Source organism: Lepus europaeus, chromosome 15 (assembly GCF_033115175.1).
Source record: "Lepus europaeus isolate LE1 chromosome 15, mLepTim1.pri, whole genome shotgun sequence".
Classification (NCBI taxonomy): Eukaryota; Metazoa; Chordata; class Mammalia; order Lagomorpha; family Leporidae; genus Lepus; species Lepus europaeus.
The window spans coordinates 76625509-76650173 of NC_084841.1; the positions used below are offsets into that span (position 1 = coordinate 76625509).

The following is a 24665-nucleotide window of genomic DNA, read 5'->3' on the forward strand; positions in this document are numbered from 1 at the left end:
AACCAGCATTGTGGTGCAGCAGGGTAAGCTGCTGTTTGCAAGGCCAGCATCCCATATCTGAATGCCAGTTCCAGCCTGGCCAGCTCTGCTTTCGATCCAGCTCCCTGCTACTGTGCCTGGAAGAAGATGGCCCAAGTACTTGCACCCCTGCCATGGGGAGAACAGGATCAAGTTCTTGGTTCCTGGCTTTGGCCTGGCCTGGCCCAGCCCTGGTTGTTGCAGGCACTTGGGGAATGAACCACAGAATGGAATATTCCTCTCTCTCTCTCTCTGTTTCTTCCTCCTCATCACTCTGCCTTTCAAATCATAAATAACCCTTTAAAAAATCTAAGTCAGTTTGTAAAAATTCTCATGAAAGCCTTCTACAGTGTGTACAAACCATTCTATTATACACAGCTTACACTCAAGCTTCAAACATTTAATTTTTAAGACAGACTTTAAAGTTTCCTTAATAATTATAAAATTATTACTTATTTTGACTTTCAAGTGTATGTGTCCAGAATCAAGAAAACCAGGATTCATCTTCACTGCCAGCCATATCCACTGTTTTGTCATGACTTATCTGAATACATTGGCAGAATATTACTTTTCCTGCGTGTGTTATGATAGTTGTGTAATAAAAGACTTCAAGTCATCACAGATGTCAGTACCCTTGAGTTTGCTAAGTGGTGCATGAAAATGACAACATTTTATGAGATAACAATATTGAGTTACAGCCCTTCCAATCTGGCATCAAAACAAGAAATAAGTAAGCATGTATAGTTTTCCTTCTGAAACTCTTAAAGGAGTTAAAGGCCTTGCTTTTGTAACTTATTAGAAATCCTACTCATTACTTCATTATATTTGGGTATTTGTATTTCAGATTAATTGGTCTAAGGCCAGTGTTACAGCACAATGGGTTAATCCACCACTTGCTACATCGGCATCCCATATCAGAGTGCCAGTTTGAGTCCTGGCTGCTCTGGTTCCAATCTAGCTCTCTGCTAATGCACCTGGGAAAGCAGCAGAAGATGGCCCTAGTACTTGGGCCTCTGCCACACATGTGGGAGACCTGGATGGAGTTCATGGCTTCTGGCTTCAATGTGGCTCAGACCGGTCATGGCCATTTGGGAAGTGAATTTTATTTGACAGAGTTATAGACAGAGAGAAAGGTCTTCCTTCCATTGGTTCACCCCCAAAATGGCCACTATGGCCAGCGCCACACCGATCCGAAGCCAGGAGCCAAGTACTTCTTCTTGGTCTCCCATGCGGGTGCAGGGCCCAAGCACCTGGGCCATCCTCCACTGCCCTCCCCGGCCACAGCAGAGACCTGGACTGGAAGAGGGGCAACCAGGACTAGAACCTAGCGCCCATGTGGGATGCTAGCACCGCAGGCAGAGGATTAACCAAGTGAGCCACGGCGCCGGCCTGGTCTACTTTCTTTCAAAAATCAATTAATCCCTGTTAAAGCCTTCAGTTCCAAGCCATAGCCTATTTTTCCCTTAATTAGGATTTTGTATCATTTAGCTCTGTTGATAGAACAAATGATTTGATCTCCAGATACAGTGACCTTTCAGCATCACACAAGTGTCTCACCAAGATCTGAGAAAGGACGAAGTGAAAAATTAAATCCTGGGAAAATCGCTGCTCCAGAAACTGGGGGAAGAAAGCAGGACAGAAAGCCCAGTGAGAGACAGCAACAGGAGAGAGAGAAATGGAGGTGGGAGAGCACGGGTGTTAGCCACTGAAGACTACAACAATAGCAAACACTGCCTAAAATATTTCCCTCTCCCAGTACGGACGCTCCCCCAGATTCTTAACAGAGCAGGTTTGGGGAATGATGTCCAAATTCTTTATAACCACCCCACTCAGAAGGTTGGAGGATAATTTCCTGGGTGAAAAAAAAATGATAGAAAATGGGCCGGGGCTGGTGCTGTGGAGCAGCAGGTTAAAGTCCTGGCCTGAAGCGCTGGCATCCTATATGGGTGCCGGTTCGAGACCCAACTGCTCCTCTTCCAATTCAGTTATCTGCTATGGCCTGGGAAAGCAGTAGAAGATGGCCCAGGTCCTTGGGCCCCTGCACCTGGAGACCAGGAGGAAGCTCCTGGCTCCTGGCTTCAGATTGGCCCAGCTCCAGCTATTGCAGCCATCTGGGTAGTGAACCAGTGGATGGAAGACCTCTTTGTCTCTGCCTCTCCTCTCTCTGTGTAACTCTGTCTTTCAAATAAATAAATAAATCTTTTAAAAAGGACCAATTCTTGGCCAGCGCCGTGGCTCAACAGGCTAATCCTCCGCCTAGCGGCGCCGGCACACCGGGTTCTAGTCCCGGTTGGAGCGCTGGATTCTGTTCCGGTTGCCCCTCTTCCAGGCCAGCTCTCTGCTGTGGCCCGGGAGTGCAGTGGAGGATGGCCCAAGTGCTTGGGCCCTGCACCCCATGGGAGACCAGGAGAAGCACCTGGCTCCTGCCTTTGGATCAGCGCGGTGCACCGGCCACAGTGCGCCAGCTGCGGTGGCCATTGGAGGGTGAACCAACGGCAAGGGAAGATCTTTCTCTCTCTGTCTCTCTCTCTCACTGTCCACTCTGCCTGTCAAAAAAAAAAAAAAAAAAAAAAAAAAGACCAATTCTTACAATTTTTTCAAGAAAAAATTAGGTGTGGTCCTCCACAATGTACTGAACTTCCAGCGGTGGACGTGTTGGCAGTTCTGGAAATGATTCACAATTGATTTCTGTCACATCAGTGGGGGCGGGGGCTGGCGAACAGGGAGCTTCTTCATTTGAGAGGCATAGTTTAGTATAAGTTAAGCACACGTCCTAATAAGGGCAGAAGACAGTGCATGTTTGGATAAACTTGTCCAGCTGTAACCTGTAAACACCAGAATGCTGGGGTGGAGCAGGGGGAGTGCTGTGGTGCAGCAGGTTAAGCAGCTGCCTGCTAACGCCAGCATCCCTAGTTGGACGCTGGTTCAAGTCCCGGCTGCTCCACTTCTAATCCAGCTCTCTGCTAACGCTCCTGGGAAAGCAGTGCAAGATGGCCCAAGTGCTTTAGCCCCTGCACCTACGTGGGAGACCCAGTTGGAGTTCTATGCTCCTGGCTTTGGCCTGGGCTAGCTCTGGCTGTTACAGATGCTGCCATTCGGGAAGTGAACCAGTAGTTGGAAGATCTCTCTGTCTCTCCATCTCTGTCTATAACTGCCTTTCAAATAAATCTTAAAGAAAGAAACAAAAAAACAGAATGGGAGAACCAGTAAGAAAAGTCCCAGAAGAGATACAGGTTCCCAGCACCTCCCACCTGCCAGGCCCACGGGAAAGTGTTCTATGTCTTACTTCATGTAAACTTCTCAGCAGTTCTGAGAAGGGAAGCCGTACCCTCATTCAGAAGCCGAGGCTCCACAAGTGGCAGAGAGGAGACTCAGACAGGCTCTGACTGCCACAGTCTGGGTGAGCGTACAGCTGCAGGCTCCCCGACAGCACCCATGGTGACGGGCAGACCTCACTTACTATTGTTTGTGGCTCCCAAGTATGAATTCACTCTCTGGGTTTAAACTTCATCGTCTTTCACTAATTTTTACCCTTTGACTGATTGATAGAAGGGGGAAATGGTTTTTGTTTTTGTTGTTGTTAAAGATTTATTTATTTATTTGAAAGAATACAGGAGAGAGAGAGAGCGAGAGCATGCGCACTATCTTCCATCCGCTGGTTCACTGCCCACTTGGCCGCAACAGTCAGGTCAGAACCAGGCAGAAGTCAGGAGCCTCGCACTCCATCCAGGCCTCCCACAGGGGTGGTAGGGGCCCAAGTACTTGTGTCATTGCAATAGCAGGAAGCCGGATGGCAAGCGGAGCAGCTGGGATATGGGATGCTGGAGTTGCAAGTGGTGGCTAACGGCCCTGGGCCACAAGGCTGGCCCTGGAAGGGAGAGCTGAGAGGCGTCTGACACACACTCGCAGGCCTTCAGTTAGGACGGTGCTGCTGTGCGCAGCCCAGCCTCAGAGCCCAGCCTCTTCTCACGTCTCAGCTTACTCTAGGTTTTAGCACCATTAGGGGCGTGGAGAGCAGGTGGAGCTCTGGGAGGCACTAAAACATTAACCCTTCAAGTGAGTGACATCCAAGTACATGAAAACGTCCTCCGACTTCCACAGGATAAGCACTGCTTCAGAAGGAAAAACACTATGAGCCGATGGGGGGGCTTTTGGCACCGTGGTTAAATGTGGCTTGGGACACCCATGTCCTCTGTCACAGCGCCTGGGTTTGAGTCCCGACTCTCATTCCAGTTCGAGCCTCCTGCTAATGTGTATCCCGGGAGGCAGCAGATGATGGTTCCCCATCAACAGGGGAGGCCCAGGGTGAGTTCCAGGCTCCTAGCTCCGATCTGGCCCAGCTCCAGTGACTGCAGCATTTGGGGGGTGAACCAGCAAATGAAAAATCTCCCTCTTTCAAATAAAATTAACAATTTTTTAAAAAATGAAAAACTACTACTTAAAATTACAACTTCTTGTTTTGAAAGGTGACATTTTAGAGATCTTTATGAGTTGCAAAGCTTAAAAGTGCTATATTACCAAAAAAAAAAAAAATCCACCACTCATTTAACGGATGAGACTCTGCAACATTAAGGAGCCTGCATGACCGTGCAAGCTGGGTTTGAATCCCACCTCCATCGTGCCGGCTCTGTGGGCGTGCCAGGGTTACCCAGCCTCTCCGAGCCCCAGTTTCTTCAGCTATAAAAGGAATAATGACAAGAAGGCTTTGGAGGCCTTGCACAAGACAATTACACAGAGAACTTAGCAGAGACCTTTGCCCTGGTTAATACTCAGGAGGGGTGTCTGAAACGTTTTCCAAAGAAGCAAGATGACCGCATTTCTACTCACAGAATGTGCAAACGTCCAGTGTTTTTGATAGATACTTCACAATAACATTTATTGAGCCCTTATTATGTGCCAGGAAGAATGGTAACACAAATGGCTTTACTGTGTTTGAAATCCCTCAAACCATTGTTAAGAAATCGCATCCTCTCCTCCATCAGAGAAAGGCGACTTTGTCCCCAAAGCTCGCGGTGACACCCAGGCCTGTGTGCCAGGAGGAAGAGCAGGGGTCTCTCCCTGCTTGGGAAGTGACTGACCTTGGCCGCTGGGACTGCTCCACCAGTGCTGGTTCTGGAAGACTGACCGCTCCCGAGGCTGGCCGCCTTTTTCTTGAAAACAGAACACATGAGTTTTGATGAGGGACAACACCTTAACAAGAGAGCCAAGTGCAAATGCTCACATCAACATAAGCATCTTCTCAAGCAAAGCTCCCACAAATATGCCAAACACGCCCCAAGTAAGCAGGCGTCTAACTTCTCACAACGTTGCCTGAAGCCTACAGAGCTACTGAAAAGGAAGAGTACGTTGAACAAATTCCAGCTGCTCGGTATCAATGATGTGGGAGAACTACAAAAATCCCCCAGGGGGCAGTGGTCACTTCTCCCCATCATGCACTTCCAGAAGCCAATCACTGAATGTGGCATGGCTGCCGTGTGTGGACAACGCTACAACCTCTACGGAGGCCCATTTAGCATTCGGGGTCACCTGTAACAACTGATCTTCCAGAAACAATAAGAGGAGCAAACGGCTTTTCTTTCAACGATATTCGTCACAGTGCTAATATCAAAAAGATGCAAACAATATACGTAGTGATAATCAGGGATTATTGAGTACTTATGATGTAAAGGTATCTTATGATGTAAAGGATCACAGATGACAATAGGATAAGAATGGTCCCACGTAGAATAAGATATATGGGCCCATTATTTTAAGTTCCTGGGTGTTTTAAGTACCACATGTGTAGTAACTTACTTAATTTTCGCATTAAGCTCCAGGAAGCTATTACTATTATTGTCTACATTTGATGGGTGAAGGGATTGGGGAATAGAATAGGTGGCTTGACCATGGTCACGGCTAGCACGAGGCAGGGGTGTGCTCCAGTCTGTTCCTTGTCTTCCTCCACTGCCTCCCGTCACAGGGGCTACGCTACTGCACAGCTACTGAGTGAACCATCACGTGGCTACTCAAAATCGTGTTTTAGAAGGACATTCACGGGGCTGGCGCCATGGCTCACTTGGCTAATCCTCCGCCTGTGGTGCCGGCATCCATATGGGTGCCGGGTTCTAGTCCCGGTTGCTCCTCTTCCAGTCCAGCTCTCTGCTGTGGCCTGGGAGGGCAGTGGAGGATGCCTCAAGTCCTTGGGCCCTGCACCTGCATGGGAGACCAGGAGGAGGAGCCTGGCTCCTGGCTTCGGATCAGAGCAGCACACTGGCCGTAGCAGCCATTTAGGGAGGTGAACCAACGGGAGGAAGACCTTTCTCTGTCTCTCTCTCTCTCACTGTCTATAACTCTACTTGTCCAATAAATAAATTAAAAAATATATATAAAAAAAGAAGGACATTCATTACATGAAAACATTAGTCATATTTTATATAAAGAAAATCCAGGTTATAAAATCACATGTACAGGATGATTTCTGAGGTTCATATGGAGTTATTTTATGCTAATGGGGTAAAAGTGATCTTAAAGATACTCCTCCTTAGCCTTTTTTTTAAATTTTGTCATATAAACTATTTTAACTGAGAATAAGACAATAAATGAGAGGAGAAAGAGAAAGATAAAATTCACAATTGCTTTCTTAACAAGAATGTCACGTCCTACATGCGTTATACTTACATTCCAATAAAACGTGTCACATGGGAGCTCTAAAGCTCTGTCATGTAGAATGGTGAGATTCTGCTGCAAGGTTTATAAAATATGAACACTGTGCTATAAACACGGAATACACAGGGGATGATATTCAATTACTGAGCTGATACAAAATACATTAAAGTGCTCTGCCCACACCGTGAAAAACTGTGGGGGTATAGCTGAGAATAATTTGGATTAGCTGTTTTTAACATTCAAAAGACATATTCAGCCACATAATTCTGGAAAATGTGTGCCACAGAAGTGTGAGCTGGTCCTCCTTCTCTTCAGGGTCAATGCTGCCTTAGCCAGCAGAGAAATCAAAACCCCGCTTGTGGGACCGGCCCTGTGGGGTAGTGGGTAAAGACGCTGCCTGCAGCGCTGGTTTGAGTCCTGGCTGGTCCACTTCTAGTCCAGCTCCCTGCCAATGTGCCTTGGAAAGCAGTGGAAGATGGCCCACGTACTTGGACCCTTGCACCCATGTGGGAGACTCAGAAGAAGCTCCTGGCTCCTGGCTTTGGATCAGCCAAGCTTCTGCTGCTATGGCCATTTGGGGGACTGAACCAGGGATGGACGATCTCTCTCCCTCCTTCTCTCTGTCTCTCTCCCTCTCTCTCTAACTCAGTCTTTCAAATAAAATAAATCTTAAAAAAAAAAAAAAAAAAAGCAAACAAACCTTGCTGGCTGGCCTCAAAGCCTAATTTTTTATGTGTCCACAGGTGGATGGTACTCAGAGTGCTTGAAGAAAAATCCCCAAAGTGCACACATTTTTTTTTTCTTTTTTTAAAAATTTTATTTATTTATTTGACAGGCAGAGTTACAGAGTGTGAGAGAGAGACAGGGAGAAAGGTCTTCCTTCCATTGGTTCACCCCCCAAGTGGCCTCAATGGCTGGAGCTGCACTGATCCAAAGCCAGGAGCCAAGAGCCAGGAGCTTCCTCCATATCCCCCATGTGGATGCAGGAGCCCAAGCACTTGGGCCATCTTCTACTGCTACCCCAGGCCACAGCAGAGAGCTGGATCAGAAGAGGAGCAGCCGAGACTAGAACCGGCACCCATATGGGATGCTGGCACCGCAGGCGGAGGATTAACCTAGTGCACCACGGAGCCGGCCCCAAGGTGCACACATTTCTATAAAGTGGTATCTAGGGGGCTCAGAGGCCTTGGCAGGATTTCCTGGTTCTCAGGTGCCATCTGTAGCAATCTGGGTGTGGCATGCTGGAGGAGCAATGGAGCAAAGGTGGTCACAGGCAGATGGGATGTGGGTATAAGACACTGTCCCGAGTGACTCGGGTTCAGGATGGCCCTGACGCCAGGTGTGTCTGGGGCTGAGAGTTTTTCTAGGTTCGGTCTTCTCTGCACGCCGCCTGGCCCCGGTGAGTCCGCCATGGCCTCCAAGGGCAGAGCTCTCCAAGCTCTGGCTTCACGTCACCTTGCGCTTGGTTTTGTGGATGTACTGTTCACTCCATGTCCTTGCCATCAGCATCTGTCCTCAGAAACCCTGCCCTGTGCTCGCACATCTCTCACCTGGCTAGGTCTGCACGCTCACCAACTAGTGACAGGGCTGGATCTGCCCTCAGATGGAGCAGAACCCACCTGCTCAGAAAAAACTCCCCAAGCAAGCGCCTTGTGTGTACGATCCTGCTGCTGTCCTAGCCACACATATGCCACCATCTCTAAAGTAAAAGGTGACGGCATTCGATGAGAATGCTAGTCCCACGATAAACTCCAGTTGTGAGCTCAGTCACTTTCTTTCCCATAAATCCTTCGGCCCAAAGCCATTGAGCGATCTTTCCTTCCCAACCAACCACGCTCCTTCTAACACGTGCGAGCACTTCCTGAACTCAAGTTGTACAAAGTTCACTGTGGAGAACATGCTATCACTCACCTGTGCATCTATTCTCAGGCCTGGCTGAGTCATCTTAGCTCCTCACAGTTCTGACGTCACGGGGCCTCATCCTTACAACCCGCAGGGTCAGAATCTCCATGCCCTGTTTGCCTCTGCTGGATGCGAACTCCAGGACGCCGAGTGTGGTCGAGGCCCAGGGGCACTGCAAAAACCCTCCTGCTTAGGGAAAACACCCGACTGCACAGGGCAGGAGTCCTGTTGCCATGGACGGGGAGGCCACGTCCGCTCCCGGAAGTGGCCCTCTCACCTCCAAAGTGGCTCAGCGTTTTCCAGCCGAGAGACCAGGAAAGAGACACTTCACGCTCTAGCGGGGCAGCCCAAGGCAGCATGCGCAGATCAGAGGCTGCAGGACGGCATGAAAAGAATGAACTGTGTGCCTTTTTGGCATGTCTCCTGGAGTTCCTAATAAAAACTTCTCAATGAGCCAGAAATGGTCTTCAATGCTGTTTACAATATTACAGCGAAATCCTAAGAGCCAGGCATTGTCATTGTCACCTCAAATCTCAGGAGAGGCCTCCTGAGTGATGCCCAAGACTTGGCGATGATAGGAAAATGAGACACAATTTTAACAAATGTATTTGAGAGGCAGGAAGACAGAGGGAGAAGAAAGCAGCCATCCACTGGCTCACTCCCCAAATGCCTGCAACAGCCCCCGGGAACCAGGAACTCCAGGTCATCCAAGGCAGGGGCCCAGTTACTTAGGCCAGCACTCTGCCTCCCACAGTCTGCATTGGCAGGAAGCTGGAGTCAGGAGCTGGAGCTGGGGACTGAACCCAGGCTCTCTGCTGGGCCAAGGGCATCTGAACCACTAAGCTAAATGCCCACCCCCACCTGCCCTTCGGTACATAAGGCAAAAATCCTGGCCCATCAAATGCCAGCTAGGAGAACGCAGGCAAGAGTATGAACTCTAAACACCAACTTTCCATCTGAATAATACAAGTAACCCTACTGGTAAACAAGACGATGACAAAGTCCTTGAACTAAGAATGGAACAGCCCAGCACTCCACCCTTGCTTCAAAGCAACTCAGTGGGTCTAAGTCAAGACAAGGCTGAAAATGTTCTGCAGCTTTTATATCACCAGAGAATATCCCAACAGTGATATCCTAAGGTGATTTTGCCTTAGGATCAGCCCAGGATTCTAATACTGGGACACCCTGATGTGACCTGGAAGCAGTCGGATCATTTGGAAATGTGCTTTGACGTTTTGTCGGGCTGGATCGGAGCAGTCTTTAACCTGTGTCACATTGTGATGTGATAAGAACTACCAGGGCTGGTATTTTAGCACAGCATGTTAAGCTGCTCCCTGTAACACTGGCATCCCATATTGGAGCGCTGGTTTGAGTCCCAGCCAGTTCACTTCTATCCAAATCCCTGTTAATGCACCTAGGAAGGCAGCGGATGATGGCCTGAGTACATGGACCCCTGTCACCCATGCGGGAGACCCGGATGGAGTTCTTGGCTTCTGGGTTCAGTGTGGTCCACACCTAGCTACTGGGGACATCTGGGGGAGTGAACCAGTACATGGAAGCGCTCTCCCTCACTCTCCCTCTCTCTTTTTGCCCCTCCCCACATCTCTCCCTCTTCTTCTCTGTCATTCTGCCTTCCCAATGAATACATAAGTCATTTTTTAAAAGAAATACATATATGGTCTCTGCCCTAGGTCCCTGGCTCAGAACTCCTCAAAGCGCTAATTTCCTGGGCAACCTCTAAATTCCTGGGGGAATCTTTTGCTCTCTACTTGGTCTTTGACCCTGGTTTCTTTCTTTCTTTTTTTTTTTTTTTTCTTTTCTTTTTTTGACAGGCAGAATGGACAGTGAGAGAGAGAGACAGAAAGGTCTTCCTTTTTTCCGTTGGTTCAGCCCTCAGTGGCCGCTGAAGCCGGTGCACTGCACCAATCTGAAGCCAGGAGCCAGGTACGTCTTCCATGCGGGTGCAGGGCCCAAGCACTTGGGCCATCCTCCACTGCACTCCCGGGCCACAGCAGAGAGCTGGACAGGAAGAGGGGCAACCAGGATAGAATCCGGAGCCCCGACCGGGACAAGAACCTGGTGTGCACCTTTCTCTCTGTCTCTCTCTCACTGTCCACTCTGCCTGTCAAAAAAAAAAAAAAAAAAAAAAAAAAAAAGGCCGGCGCCACGGCTCACTAAGCTAATCCTCCACCTTGCGGCGCCGGCACACCGGGTTCTAGTCCCAGCCGGGGCACCGATCCTGTCCCGGTTGCCCCTCTTCCAGGCCAGCTCTCTGCTGTGGCCAGGGAGTGCAGTGGAGGATGGCCCAAGTCCTTGGGCCCTGCACCCCATGGGAGACCAGGAGAAGCACCTGGCTCCTGCCATTGGATCAGCGCGGTGCGCCGGCCGCAGCGTGCTACCGCGGCGGCCATTGGAGGGTGAACCAACGGCAAAAGGAAGACCTTTCTCTCTGTCTCTCTCTCACTGTCCACTCTGCCTGTCAAAAAAAAAAAAAAAAAAAAGAACCTGGTGTGGGTGTGCTGGCGCCGCAGGCAGAGGATAAGCCTATTGTGCCACGACGCAGGCTGACCCTGGTTTCTGACACAGAGATCCTAAGTACTTTGGAATTTCCTGGGTGACAGGAGCATCTCATGTCCTCACGAGGCAACTCCTGGACGGCTCTAGAAAGACCGCACCCTGATAAGAAGCTTGGTGCTTTCCACTCTACCTCCCATTCTCTGGAGAAGAGAAAGCAATAGGACATTGAGTTAAGAAATGATCGCGCCTACGTGATGAAGCCTCCATGAAAATCCCCAAAGCAGTGTTCGGAGAGCTTCCTGGCACGTGAACACATCCAGGTGTGTGTGGGGCGGGGAGGGGACATCCCAGCTCCACAGGGACAGAGCCCCGCACACCGTGCCCTGTGGACCGCCTCCTCTGGTGGCTCCCCGCTAACCCTCAGCACCAATCAGAGGTTCCAAGAGGTCTGTGAACTGCTCGAACAAATGAGCAGACCCCAGGAGGGGTCGTGGGATCCTGAGTCACAGCTGGTTGGTCAGAAGCACGGGGACCACACGGGGCCTGGGACTGACATCTGAGGTGGGCAGGGTCTGCACTACGTCTCTAAGTGTCCGAAGTGAAGGGCATCACAGGACACCCCCTTGGTGTCTGCTGAGAAATGGAGACTTGCCTCCTGTGGGAGAAATCCCCTTACGTTTCACTCTGTGGGGACCGGCATTGTGGGGCAGTAGCTTAAGCCACCGCCTGTGACACTGGCATTCCACATCAAAGCACCAGTTAGGGTCCTGCTCTGCTTCCAATCCAGCTCCCTGCTATGGCCTGGGAAAGCAGCAGAAGATGGCCCAAGTGCTTGGGCCCCTGCTATCCATATGGGAGACCTGGATGATGTTCCTGGCTCCTGGCTTCAAGACCTGGCCCAGCCTGGCCATTGTGGCCATTTGGGGAGTGAACCAGCGGATGGAAGATCTCTCTCTCTCTCTCTCTCTCTCTGTCTCCCCCCTTCTTTCTGTCACTCTGTCATTCAAATAAACACAACTTAAAAGGAAAAAAAAGTATTTTCTGTTGGGTGTGAATGCGTAGTAGGAAGAAATTGTTCTTTCTTCCTACACAAGTTAGGACATTTTTTCCATCCTGAGCTATAACTCTTCTGAGTACCCAGCTATAGAGTGGTGGGAACATGGGCGAGCTCTGGGGGCTATATAAAATTCTTTTCTTTTTTTTTTTTTTTATAAAGATTTATTTATTTACTTGAAAGTCAGAGTTACACAGAGAAGGATAGGCAGAGAGAAAGAGAGGTCTTCCATCCGCTGGTTCACTCCCCAATTGGCCGCAATGGCTGGAGCTGCGCAGATCCGAAGCCAGGAGCCAGAAGCTTCCTCTGGGTCTCCCACACGGGTGCAGGAGCCCAAGGAGTTGGGCCATCTTCTATTGCTTTCCCAGGCCATAGCAGAGAGCTGGATCGGAAGTGGAGCAGCCGGGACTCAAACCAGCGCCCATATGGGCTGCCAGCCCTGCAGGCAGCAGCTTTACCCACTGCACCACAGCATAGGCTCCTACATAAAATTCGAAATGTTATGCCTCTGCCCACAGTCACTACTCTGACATACTATGACACCTGGAGCATAGGTTTACTGCTAAAAGGCCTCCCTCAGGAACGGGGCTTCCCTGTCCGGCATCAAAGCCACAGGCCCCTCTGGCAAGTCCCACAGGTGCCTACACTGTCACACGGGTGCGTGTTGATGGGGGATGGAAAGGGGGAGGCGGGTGGGCAAGGGTCCTTCAGACTATCAGTACCTGTGGGCACAGGCCTGACCTTTGTGCATCTCCTGAGAGACACAAGAACTGCTCTGAGCAGCTGGCATTGCCCACATGGCATCCACGGTGTTTGCTGCACGTTGAAACGTCTGCAGAACACCTGGAGAACACTGGAACTCAGAGAAGCCAAGACAAGCCGGCTCCTGAACCAGGCTCACACAGCACCTGAGCAAAGGAAGGCTGGTTTATAAACAGGGCCACGCCCTCCTCTCCCCAGGAGCGCTTTTCCCTTTTATGTTGATGAAGCTCCTATGTAAGGAAATCTAGATTCAAAAGGGAGACACGTTCTTGCTTGAGACAACCTTAAAAATAAACCACCCTGAGCCGGCGCCGTGGCTCAACAGGCTAATCCTCCGCCTAGCGGTGCCGGCACACCAGGTTCTAGTCCCGGTTGGGGCGCTGGATTCTGTCCCGGTTGCCCCTCTTCCAGGCCAGCTCTCTGCTATGGCCTGGGAAGGCAGTGGAGGATGGCCCAAGTGCTTGGGCTCTGCACCCCATGGGAGACCAGGAGAAGCACCTGGCTCCTGGCTTCGGATCGGCACGGTGCGCCGGCCATAGCGCGCCGGCCAGGGCGGCCATTGGAGGGTGAACCAACGGCAAAGGAGGACCTTTCTCTCTGTCTCTCTCACTGTCCACTCTGCCTGTCAATAAATAAATAAATAAAAATTAAAAAAAATAAACCACCCTGAAAAATTATATGAAAGAGTGGTTGCTGGATCCCGGGTGAGCAGGTGCACAGGACAGTGCTCCCGAGAGGGAAACAAACCATCGGTACAGTGCAGAAACGAGATGCAGGCTGCAGGAATGAGATGCAGGCAGAGGCCTTGGTCTCTCTGGGACGAAGAGACGGAGCTGGGGTTCTGCAAGATGGCGGCTGGAGCTCCCAGCACAGCACCAGAGACCAGAGGGCTGCGTGTGCTCGCCCGTGAGGAACCTCACGTCTGGGGACGGGGCACTGCAGGAGCAGAGGAGCCAACCCTGGGGCTCCCTCAGGGCTGTGAAGGGGACCTGTCCCACCAGGCAGACCCACCCAGAGACAGCCCCGAAGGCCTGCGCCGGTCCTGCCAAAGGCTCAAAAGCAAACCTCAGACCTCAAAAGGACCAAGCTGTCTCCAAGTAACTTAACTGTGTCCCAGGACAGAGCTAAAGCAAACTTAAAGTGGCAACGACAACCAACAAGCACCCAGCGAGATAAAACTCATGTCTATCAGGCTCTTCATGAAAAATATAAGGCATACGTAGAATGTAAGAAATACAAATTAATTTTCTATGTGCAGAAAAAATAGTTCAAAAAAAGATGCTACTTGTGGCCTTGGAGAAGCCTCTTGACTACCATGAATCTGCACAGGACAAAACGGCATAGAACAAGGTCCACATGTTGTACCAACATTTATTGCCTAGTTTTGATGCTGTATGGCAAACATATAAGAAGAACCAAGGGGAAATGGATAAAAGATGCATGAAATCTCCTATACGCTCTCTGCAACTTCCTGGGACTCTACAGTGATTCCAATCAAAAGTTTTAAAAATGTATGTTAAGAGAAATTATGAAAGACACAAAAAAGGCCTCATCCAGATTTCTAGAGGTAAAAATATATATATGGCCAGGATGAAAAATACATTGGGTGGGATTCAGAACTGGTTAGACACGGCAGAAGGAAAGGTGGGTGAACAGGTAGCCACAGCAGTAGGAAGTAACCAAAATGAAAACAGAGAGAAATGGACAGGAGGGAAACGGTCAGCCTTAGCGAGCTCTGGGATGACACACGAGTAACCATGGCCTCCGAAGAAGAGGCTGGGCTGTTAGGAGACAAAACAAGATATTTGGAGCAAAAAAAATGGTAAAAATATTTTTTGCAAAATTTGATGCAAACTATAACCCCAGGAATCCAAGAAGCCCAACAAGTCCCCAGAAAGGGCTGGTTATGAAGAAAAGGGGCCGTTTCTGGGTGTCAGATTTCTCTTCTCCAAAGGCCTCTGCTTGTGGGGGCGAGAGTGGCTGCTCCTGCCCCAGCCAAGAACTGGTGCCTTTCCCTGCCATGAAGATGGCCCGGGAGTTGGTCATGGTCCCTGCTCCCTCCATCCCAGAGATTCTCTTCTCCACCCAAAAGTGAAGTAAAGCCATGGTACGGGGAGCGGGGCCACTTGTCCACTAAGGAACCGCAAATATTCCTGCAGGAGTCCTAGAGAGAGAGCAGGCTGAGGCGCCCTCTAGCTTGCAATGAGGGATCTGCAGATCGGATGCTGTAGGTGATGGATTTTTGTAGCTTCTGCATCCAAACGCGTGTCCAAGGGCAAGCCTCTGGCATAGCAGCTAAGAAGCCGGTTAGAATGCTTTGGCTCAGCCGCTGCAAGCGCCTGGGGAGTAAGCCAGCAGATGCGAGTCCTTTCTCCTCTCTTTTTCTGTATCTCTAGTAATTACTAAACAAATAAAAACACAGGAAGAAAATTGTAAAACTAAACCAGTATTGAAACACTCAGAGTTCAGTTTGGAAGCTGGCATGCTCAAATCTATTTTTGGAACTCTGTTGAGCTGGCTTCAGAAATTATCATACATTATTTGAACATCCTCAGAGGCAAAACAAATATTTATCCTCTGAATGTGGGTGAAGGTTAATTAAACTACCAAAAGCTAATTAACTGTGAGTGTCAGGTAATTATGGGCAGGTTAGCAAACTAGTTAATGCTGATTTGATAAAAACAAAAAACTGAGGGGAGAAGTGAAACTGTTTTGTGCTCCGAAAGCAAAAGTAGAATCAAAATGATTTGAACCATCGAACACATCTCTTTTAAACTCAATTTGCATTATTTTTTGAGATAGCATATTTTTAAATGCCATTATAGTCTAAGACTTAATGCTCCACTAAATAAAAATTCCAACAAATAAGAAGTAGAAAGACGATGGTTCAGCAGGAAAATAGGCAAGGGGCTGGCGCCATGGCTCACTAGGCTAATCCTCCGCCTGCGGCGCCGGCACACCAGGTTCTAGTCCCGGTCGGGGCGCCGGATTCTGTCCCAGTTGCCCCTCTTCCAGGCCAGCTCTCTGCTGAGGCCCAGCAGTGCAGTGGAGGACGGCCCAAGGACTTGGGCCCTGCACCTGCATGGGAGATCAGGAGAAGCACCTGGCTCTTGGCTTCGGATCAGCGCAATGCGCCGGCTGCAGCACTCTGGCTGCGGTGGCCATTGGAGGGTGAACCAACGGAAAAGGAAGACCTTTCTCTCTGTCTCTCTCTCTCTCACTGTCCACTCTGCCTGTCAAAAAAAAAAAAAAAAAAAGAAAAGAAAAAGAAAATAGGCAAGGGTTACGAGCAGTGATCAAATGAACAGATCCTAATGGCATCTTTAAGAGATGACTGAATGCTACTGAAGTCACCATTCTCCTGCCCCTTTCACACCTCTTGCAAAAAAGTGCATCTTAAAGTCAATATAAGGAAACTCTGGTCAGGGTTTAATTGGCAGCTTTGAATTCCTTCTTACTGTTTTCCTATCAGTGCACTTTAAAACCTGTGGTGCCTCAGACTGGATGAAACGTAGTATTTTTCACACTTAAAAACGTCCACTAAAGTGTCTAAGTTTTGACATATCTGTTAATAAATTGATTATGTTATATCATAATCACCCCATAAAATGACCCCAAGTGATGTGTTTTCACAGGAAAAGTGATGCTTTACTTGAAAATAGAATCTAGAAAAAGACTTTCATGGGGTGGGCAGACTTCCCAACACTAGCAATGATAAAACCGGGACTCTTATTTACTAATGTCATCCACCCATAAGCGCGGTTGCTTCTATTTCCAAAAGAGGTAGACGCATAGACAAAGACAAAGGCAGCTGATAGAGAAGATAACGTTGGCTCCAGGAAGTCCTGATACATCAGTCTAGTGAGTAACTCACAACACTGCACAGAACCCCACCGATGGAGACGAGATGGCCCATGCGCAATGGCCCTTCTGACATGCACTGTGGGAGCGCAATCCAGCGAGTCTTGTGGTTCCTGGGACCTCGGAGCCCCCAACCCTGCAGGTGATGTCCTCGAGGTCCAGCTCATGACTCCTGAGGGAGCTGCACTGGGTGGGAGTCGGGACGATGCCTGGCACTGCCCTGCACTGGCTGAGCCCCCTCTCCATTTCCCCCTGCAAGGAGGGCCCGGCTGCACCTAGAAAACCTGAATGGGAAATGACCGAACTTGAAGCAGGAGCTTCTTGAATGGAAAGAGGCTGCGACACGGGGAGGAAGGAGGGACGTGAAGAGGTGGAGAAGTGATGGCAGGAACTGACGACAGGGCCAAGGAAGCCTGTGCAGTTGGCCTCTGGAGTCTAAGAATTCCTGGCTGGGAGCGCAGACTCTGGAAAGACGGACCAATTCCAGGCTCCACCACGCAGTAACTGTGTGACGTTGGACAGATTATTATGATCACTACTGCACAGCGTATTTAATCAGGCTGTGCCTCAGCTTTCCCGTCAGAACAATAGGCTGGCTTTAGGGGGCATGTGTCTGAGTGGGCACGTGCATGTGCCTGTGTATACAATGCCCCGATGTTAGCTATTATCAAGTGATCTCTAGCTCTCTACTACCTTCTCCAAATCTGTAGAACAGTGCCGACATAATTCTCTACCCTTCCTGCCAAATGACTGCCATGAAGGCATCAATTATTAACACATTATCCCTCCCAGGAGTATGCACCACTCAAAACAAGACCCAGAGGAAGGCAACACGTAACTTCAGGCAGTCGCGAACAGTGGAATGTCAGACAGCAACAAGCCAGCTAGGAAAATACCACTAGATGACGCCACCTAAACATCCCCACTTGAGCAGAGTGCCCTGCTGTGTGCACTCGGTGTGTATCTACAAATCTCCTTAGACTGCAAGTTGCATTTTGAGGTGGGCACATTTTTGTATTCATATGCACATGTCATTTTAAGAGCACAGATCACAGTTTTTATCAGCTTTCAAAAGGACCCAGGCGTTAAAAATACTTGGGAATTCTTGTCTTCCAAGCAGTCTTTTTGCTTAAATCCTTATTCTCTGGTCATATGGAAAAGATGCTCTTTGACTCAAACACAATCATGTGTGCATACAACACACACGTGTGCATGCACACACACACACACCCACACACACATGTATACAGCAGCAACCTTGCTCTGGAAGTACCACGTAGGCGCCAAGGTGAAAAGGCGCAGGTGTACAACGTATTTCTATTTAAGATCATGGCTTTAGCTCTGATCACTGCTAAAACACTTCCTTGTCTTATTCTTTACTTATCTGTGCTACTTACTGTTCTTTATCCTCTGGGTTAAAAACACACATTTAGGATGAAAACAAAGTAGAAAGAAGAAATGTAAATGGCTTAAGATCTAGCCAAATTTTTTCTATGATCATGCAGAATTTTGCATAACTTATTATAGGTGTGGAACACAGAGGAACTGCAGCTCTTTCAGCTCTTCTTTTAGGCTAAGAAAAGACATCGTCCTCTGTCATTAAACAGTCTTCAAAGCACGGTAAAGATGCCTTAGCCACTACATCTGTGCAGCAATCCCACCAATTCACTCTGCACGTGTTTCTCCTTTAGTATGTTAATATGATTGCTATAAATAAAGCTATGATATATATTCACATAAAGAAGTCACCAAGCACACCTGATTATGTATGGAAAACAAATTCCTACAATTGAGATTTCGGGGCAAGAAGTTTTTTATATTTGTGACTTTGTCACGTATTTCATATTTCTAAATATCATTTTTAAAATGTTTATTTATTTGAAAGGCAGAACAACAGAAAGAGACATAGAGATCTCCCATCTGCTAGTTCACTCCCCAGAGGGCAGGAGACTGGAACTCCATCCGGGCCTCTCATGTGGGTGACCCAAGTGCTGCCTCCCAGCAGGTACCCTGGCAGGAACCTGGAATGCTAGCTTGGAATCGAACCAGCACTCCAACATGGGATGTGGGTGTCCCAAATTGTGGCTTAAATGTCTTGTGCTACAGGGCTTGCCTCTCATTTATATTTTCAGGAAAGGAAATCTTTGCTAATATTTCTAACACTTCCAATTTTATAATTGTAAGTTTTTAATTACTCAGAGAAAATTTATACACAAAGTCAAAATCAAACCTCTTCTCAAAACATCACCCCTAACACATGCTCATTCAGACAAAGTCAGCATGTTACTACTGCAAAGGCAGGAAGTATTTTTTCCCGTATCTGTTGAACACTGTGCCTTGGCAAGGAATTACCTGCTTTTAACCACTGGGTGTCTCCTGAACCCTAGGTTTAACATTCAGACAGCTACGACTGTATCATTTCCAACAAGTACTTCAGCTACTTCTGTTTTTAGTAGTTTGTAGTGACAACCCTCTTCATTTTTTTTTTTTGAAGACTTATTTATTTGTTTATTTATTTTAAAGGCTCTCAGAGAAAGAAAATGAGAGAGAGAGAGAGAGAGAGAGAGAGAGAGAGAGAGAGTCTTCCATCTGTTGGTTGACTCCCCAAATGGCCACATGGGCTGGTCCAACATGAACCCAGGAGCCAGGAGCTCCATCCAGGTCTCCCATGCTGGTGGCAGGGACTTGAGTACTTGAATCACCACCTGCTGCTTCCAGGTGCATTAGCAGTGCCATGGATCAAAACGGAGGAACCAGGACTCGATACCAGGCACTCCAACATGGGATGTGGGCATCCCAAGCAGTGGCTTAACCCACTGTACAACACCACCCACCCTTCATTTTTCATTTTTTAAAAATTATATTTGAGAGAGGAAAAAGGAGAGGGAGAGAAGAGGGGAGGGTCGGGTCGGGGAGGGGAGGGGGATGAAAGAAAGAATGCCCACACACCGGTGCATTCCCCAAATGCCTACAACTCAACCTGAGTCTCCCACGTGGGTAGAAGGGACCCAACTACTTGAGCCATCTCCTGCTTCTCAGAGTGGGCATCAGCAGGACTCTTGAATGAAAAGCAGAGCCAGGAATCAAACTCAGGACTCCAATATGGGACATGGGTGTCGTGGTGTTTTGGTTTTTTTTTTTTTTTTAGACTTATTTATTTGAAAGGCAGAGTTATAGAGAGACAAGGAGAGAGAGAGAGAGAGAGAGAGAGAGAGAGAGAGAGAGAGAATCTTCCATTGGCTGGTTCACTCCCCAGATGGCTGCAATAGCCAGAGCTGAGCAAAGCTAAAGCCAGGAGCCAGTAGCTTCATCTGGGCCTCCCACATGGGTGGCAGGGGCCCAAGCACTTGGGCAAATCTTCCACTGCTTTTTCCAGGCCATTAGCAGGAAGCAGGATTGGATGTGGAGCAGCCAGGACTCGAACTGGGCACTTATATGGGACATCAACATTGCAGGTGGCGACTTTATCTGCTACGCTACCATACTGGCCCCAGACACGGGTGTCTTAACCAGTTTCTTAACCACTAGGGCAAATGCCTGCTCCAGTCCTCAGCATCTTTTAGATTTATTACTCATTCAGCTTTCCATTATACTATTTAGTGAAATAACCACACGGCCTCAGACCTTTCTAGGAAAGGGAGCAGGAACAAAAGCCAGTCACAAAATTACATTCATGGACGCAATCTGTGTAACAGGTACTAAGCGAAACCAGAACGGGGATGTGAATGGATCGTTTCAGCTTTCAGCTTCCGACAGAGAAAGGCAGTTTTTCAAAACTGTACCATGGGTCTCAGGTTTCAGAGAGAGGTTCCTGGAACGTACTCAGGAATCAGAGCTTGTAAAAGGGAGTGTCCAGGGTGGCCGATGTTACTGTCCCGAGCCAACCAGGATGCCTGCAGGCCTGACAGGTGGCTTTGTAGAAGCCACTCCTGAGTCCCCTCGGGTAATGCTTGTCTTATTTGATGTGCTTAAACTAAACAACTCCCATGTCCTACGAACAATGAGCAGAGAATAGAACCAAACAATGCAAGAGATCCATGCCACGTGCAGCGGCTGGGTCACACTGACACACACTGTCTTGTTGCCACAGCTCTAGGCAGGCTCCTCTGAGCTCTGTTCAACTAAACCTTCCCCACCCATCCTCTCCTGGGCTCCCCTCTGCATTTTCCAGCTTTAGCAAGAGCCCTGCTGGGTGACGTTAGCTGCAGCCCACCTGTGACATCTGATTGCTGTCCACCCCGCCTCACCCAGGTGGTGTCTGAATTCCCCTGGTCTGCTTTCAGCACGAATCCCCCGAGGGTTCCTCTTAATGACTTTCCATTTACCTTGCTCTCCACCAGCCCTTACTCCTTGGCTATCCATTCCTGCTGTTTCTTATCGCATTTGAAGTTGAGCCCAAACTCTCGCCCCCACTGCAAAACCCCAAGGCACGGCTTCTGGCACCAACAGTGATGGTGCAGGGCGAGGTCGGCTTTACTGCTCTTTAACAGGTATCTGGAGCAAATGTTCCTTTACTGCACTTATCTCTTTCTGTGCAATAAAAACGATTTCAACTTCATCCTGTATCTTCTGTTCTCCACACGCATCTATCTACAGTAGAACCAGAGTCATCTATGCAGACGCCCTACTGTAACCATGGGGCAACGGGTACCCGAGATGACTCCACAGGAGCAGCTCAAGAGGGTGGGCAGCAGCCCCAGCTCCAATCAAGGGCCTCACCTCGGCTCCATCCTTGTGGAAATACCAGCAGGGCAGGCCTTATGAGTCTCCATTTTTTTTTTTATCTTTTATTTATTTATTCTTACTTGTTTGAAAGGAAGAGAGACAAAGGTCACCCATCCACTGCTTCACTTCCCAAATGCTGGCAACAGTCAGGACTGGGCCAGGCTGGTGTTAGGGCTCCTATGGGGGTGGCAAAGGACCTGGGTACTTGAGCCACCTGCTGCCCCCCAGGAAGCTGGAATCAGGAGCCACGCTGGGCCTGGGACTGAGGCACTCTGACAAGAGATGCAACGTCCCAAGCAGCTTCGTAACCCCTGCTTCAAACGCTTGCCCCTGCATCCCTCCTCCCACCCTCCCCACGGACGGCAGCTCCCCCACCCCTCCCATGGCCGCTCCTCTGCCTTGTGCACTGATTCCTCCTCCCTGCCTCCTCCACGAAGGGAACTTCAAAAAGTTCACAGAGAAAATGAAGTTCAAAGCTAAGTCTATTTAGACCCAACCCATGCATTTTTCCCCCTAGCACACATTTTCCATGAATATTTTGCAGCCAGTTCTGAACAACTGCTTTTAGTTTCTCTCTTCCCTCTCTACACTCTTTTCTTCAATAATCTCAACCACAAATCTTGGCAGTGAGAGTTAGAAACAAAAGATGGAATGGAGGCTTGCGCCATGTCAGAGGGAATCTTTTATTTAAAGATTTATTTATTTATTTGAAAGAGTTACACAGAGAGAGAAGGAGAAGCAGAGAGAGAGAGAGAGAGAGAGAGGTCTTCCATCCTCTGGTTCACTCCCTAGTTGGCTGCAACGGCCAGAGCTTCACCAATCCAAAGCCAGGAGCCAGAAGAAGCCCCTGGCTTCGGATCGGCACAGCTCCGGCCATTGCAGCCATCTGGGGAGTGAACCAGCAATGGAAGACCTCTCTCTCTGTCTCTACCGCTCTTTGTAACTCTGTCTTTCAAATAAATAAAATGAATCTTTAAAAAAAAGAACACTCCTAGGAACAGAAGAGACTTGGCGATGATGGTTTGCTGTGAGGTTGTGCATTCACACAGCAACTATTTGTACGAAGCTGTAACAAGCTGCCATGTGCACTGTTGTGCAGCAAAATATTGTTGCTGGCACAAGACTCACAGAGCCTCGGCGCTCGGTCAAGACAGGTATCTTGCTGTGGGCATGACTTCCGCTTACGTGGGACCCCTTCTGAACCGCATTACTAACCTTTCCCATTACCTTTGAGAAGCTAAGAGTCTAAAAAAGAGTGAAAAAAAAAATCACCTTTAGTCTGGAATATTTCTGCCCATCATGAGCTCAGCTGAAGTCAGTGGATTTTACTTCCATCCAACTCTGTCAATATTTTGTTAATCCTTCATATGCCCTAAGGTACAATCTTTATAGAGGTAATTTTGTGGGTCCTAAGACTTAGGTAATTCAGCTCATAAATCCAAAGCACAAGAAAGAAGGTTATACTGGGGCCGGCGCTGTGGTGTAGTGGGTAAAGGCGCTGCCTGCAGTGCCAGCATCCCATAGGGGCACAGGTTCAAGTCCTGGCTACTCCACTTCCGATCCGGCTGTTAAGCCTGCGAAAGCAGTAGAAGATGGTCCAAGTTCTTGGGCCCCTGCACCCACGTGGGAGACCTGAAAGAAGCTCATGGCTCCTGGCTTCAGATCGGCGCAGCTCCACCCAAGGCAGCCAATTGGGGAGTGAACCAGTGGGTGGAAGACCTCTCTCTCTCTCTCTGCCTCTTCTTCTCTCTGTGTAACTCTGACTTTCAAATAAACAAATAAATCTTTAAAAAAAAAAAAAGAGAGAGAGAGAGAGAGCTAAAAAAAAAAAAAAAAAAAAAGAAGGTTGTATTACACTGTCCTAAGATATAACATGGGTATATTTCTATGTTCTTTTTTTTTTCTTTTTTTCTTTTTTTTTTTTTTTTTTTTTTTTTTGACAGGTAGAGTGGATAGTGAGAGAGAGAGAGACAGAGAGAAAGGTCTTCCTTTTTGCCATTGGTTCACCCTCCAATGGCCACTGCGGCCGGTGCATCATGCTGATCCGAAGCCAAGAGCCAGGTGCTTCTCCTGGTCTCCCATGCGGGTGCAGGGCCCAAGCACTTGGGCCATCCTCCACTGCACTCCCGGGCCACAGCAGAGAGCTGGCCTGGAAGAGGGGCAACCAGGACAGAATCTGGCGCCCCGACCAGGACTAGAACCCGGTGTGCCGGTGCCGCAAGGCAGAGGATTAGCCTGTTGAGCCACGGTGCCGGCCTCTATGTTCTTTTATAGAGGTAAAATGTTAATTGTTTTTATTAGTTATTCTTTACCCAATGATAAAACATTTTGTCTATCACAGACTGTTAATATAAGAGCACATTATTTATCCTCTCTTTAAAGATGCATCATTAAACTTTTTTTTTTTTTTTTTTTTGGACAGGCAGAGTTAGACAGTGAGAGAGACAGAGAGAAAGGTCTTCCTTTTTCTGTTGGTTCACCCCCCAACTGGCCACTATGACCTGCGCGCTGCAGCTGGTGCGCTGCAGCTGGTGCACTGTGCTGATCCGAAGCCAGGAGCCAGGTGCTTCCTCCTGGTCTCCCATGCGGGTGCAGGGCCCAAGCACCTGGGCCATCCTCCACTGCACTCCCGGGCCACAGCAGAGAGCTGAACTGGAAGAGGAGCAACCGGGGCAGAATCGGCACCCCAACCGGGACTAGAACCTGGAGTGCAACGCCGCAGGCAGAGGATTAGCCTAGTGAGCCGTGGTGCCGGCCAAAGATGCATCCTTAGCTTCTGATAAAAGAATCCATTGGAAGATCTCTCCTTTCTAGCTATTGCCATATGTTTCTGGGCGTTACATGTGGTTTGCTTTAAAACAAAAGATACTAAGCTAGGGCAAGCGTTCTGGGGCAATGGGTTAAGTTGCTCATTGGGATACCTGCGTCCCATATCCGAGTGCCAGTTCCAGTCCCAGCTACTCTGCTTCTGATGCAGCGTCCTGCTAATATGCCTGGGAGATGACGTTCTAGGTACTTGGTTCCTGCCTCCCATATGGGAGACCAGGATGGAGTCCTGGGCTTTGGTCTGGCCCAGGCCGGCTGTCGAGATCCTGGGGAGTGAACCAGAGGATGCAAGGTGTATCTTTCTGTCTTTCCCCCTCTTTCTGTCATTCTGCTTTTCAAATAAATAAATAAAATG

At 48.7% G+C, this 24665-nt stretch overlaps 1 protein-coding gene across 6 annotated transcripts in view; it reads right to left on the reverse strand.

Annotated features, from left to right (window-relative positions):
• Window positions 1–24665, reverse strand: part of CAST (calpastatin) — a 121390-nt gene that overhangs the window by 71651 nt on the left and 25074 nt on the right. For 3 of the 6 annotated variants that reach the window (XM_062212372.1, XM_062212370.1, XM_062212371.1), the window contains exon 3: window positions 5097–5168. The exons of the other annotated variants lie outside the window; for them this stretch is intronic. In XM_062212372.1, coding sequence (XP_062068356.1) covers window positions 5097–5168 — 72 coding nt within the window. The remainder of the gene's footprint in view (window positions 1–5096; window positions 5169–24665) is intronic. 6 annotated transcript variants of the gene reach the window in all.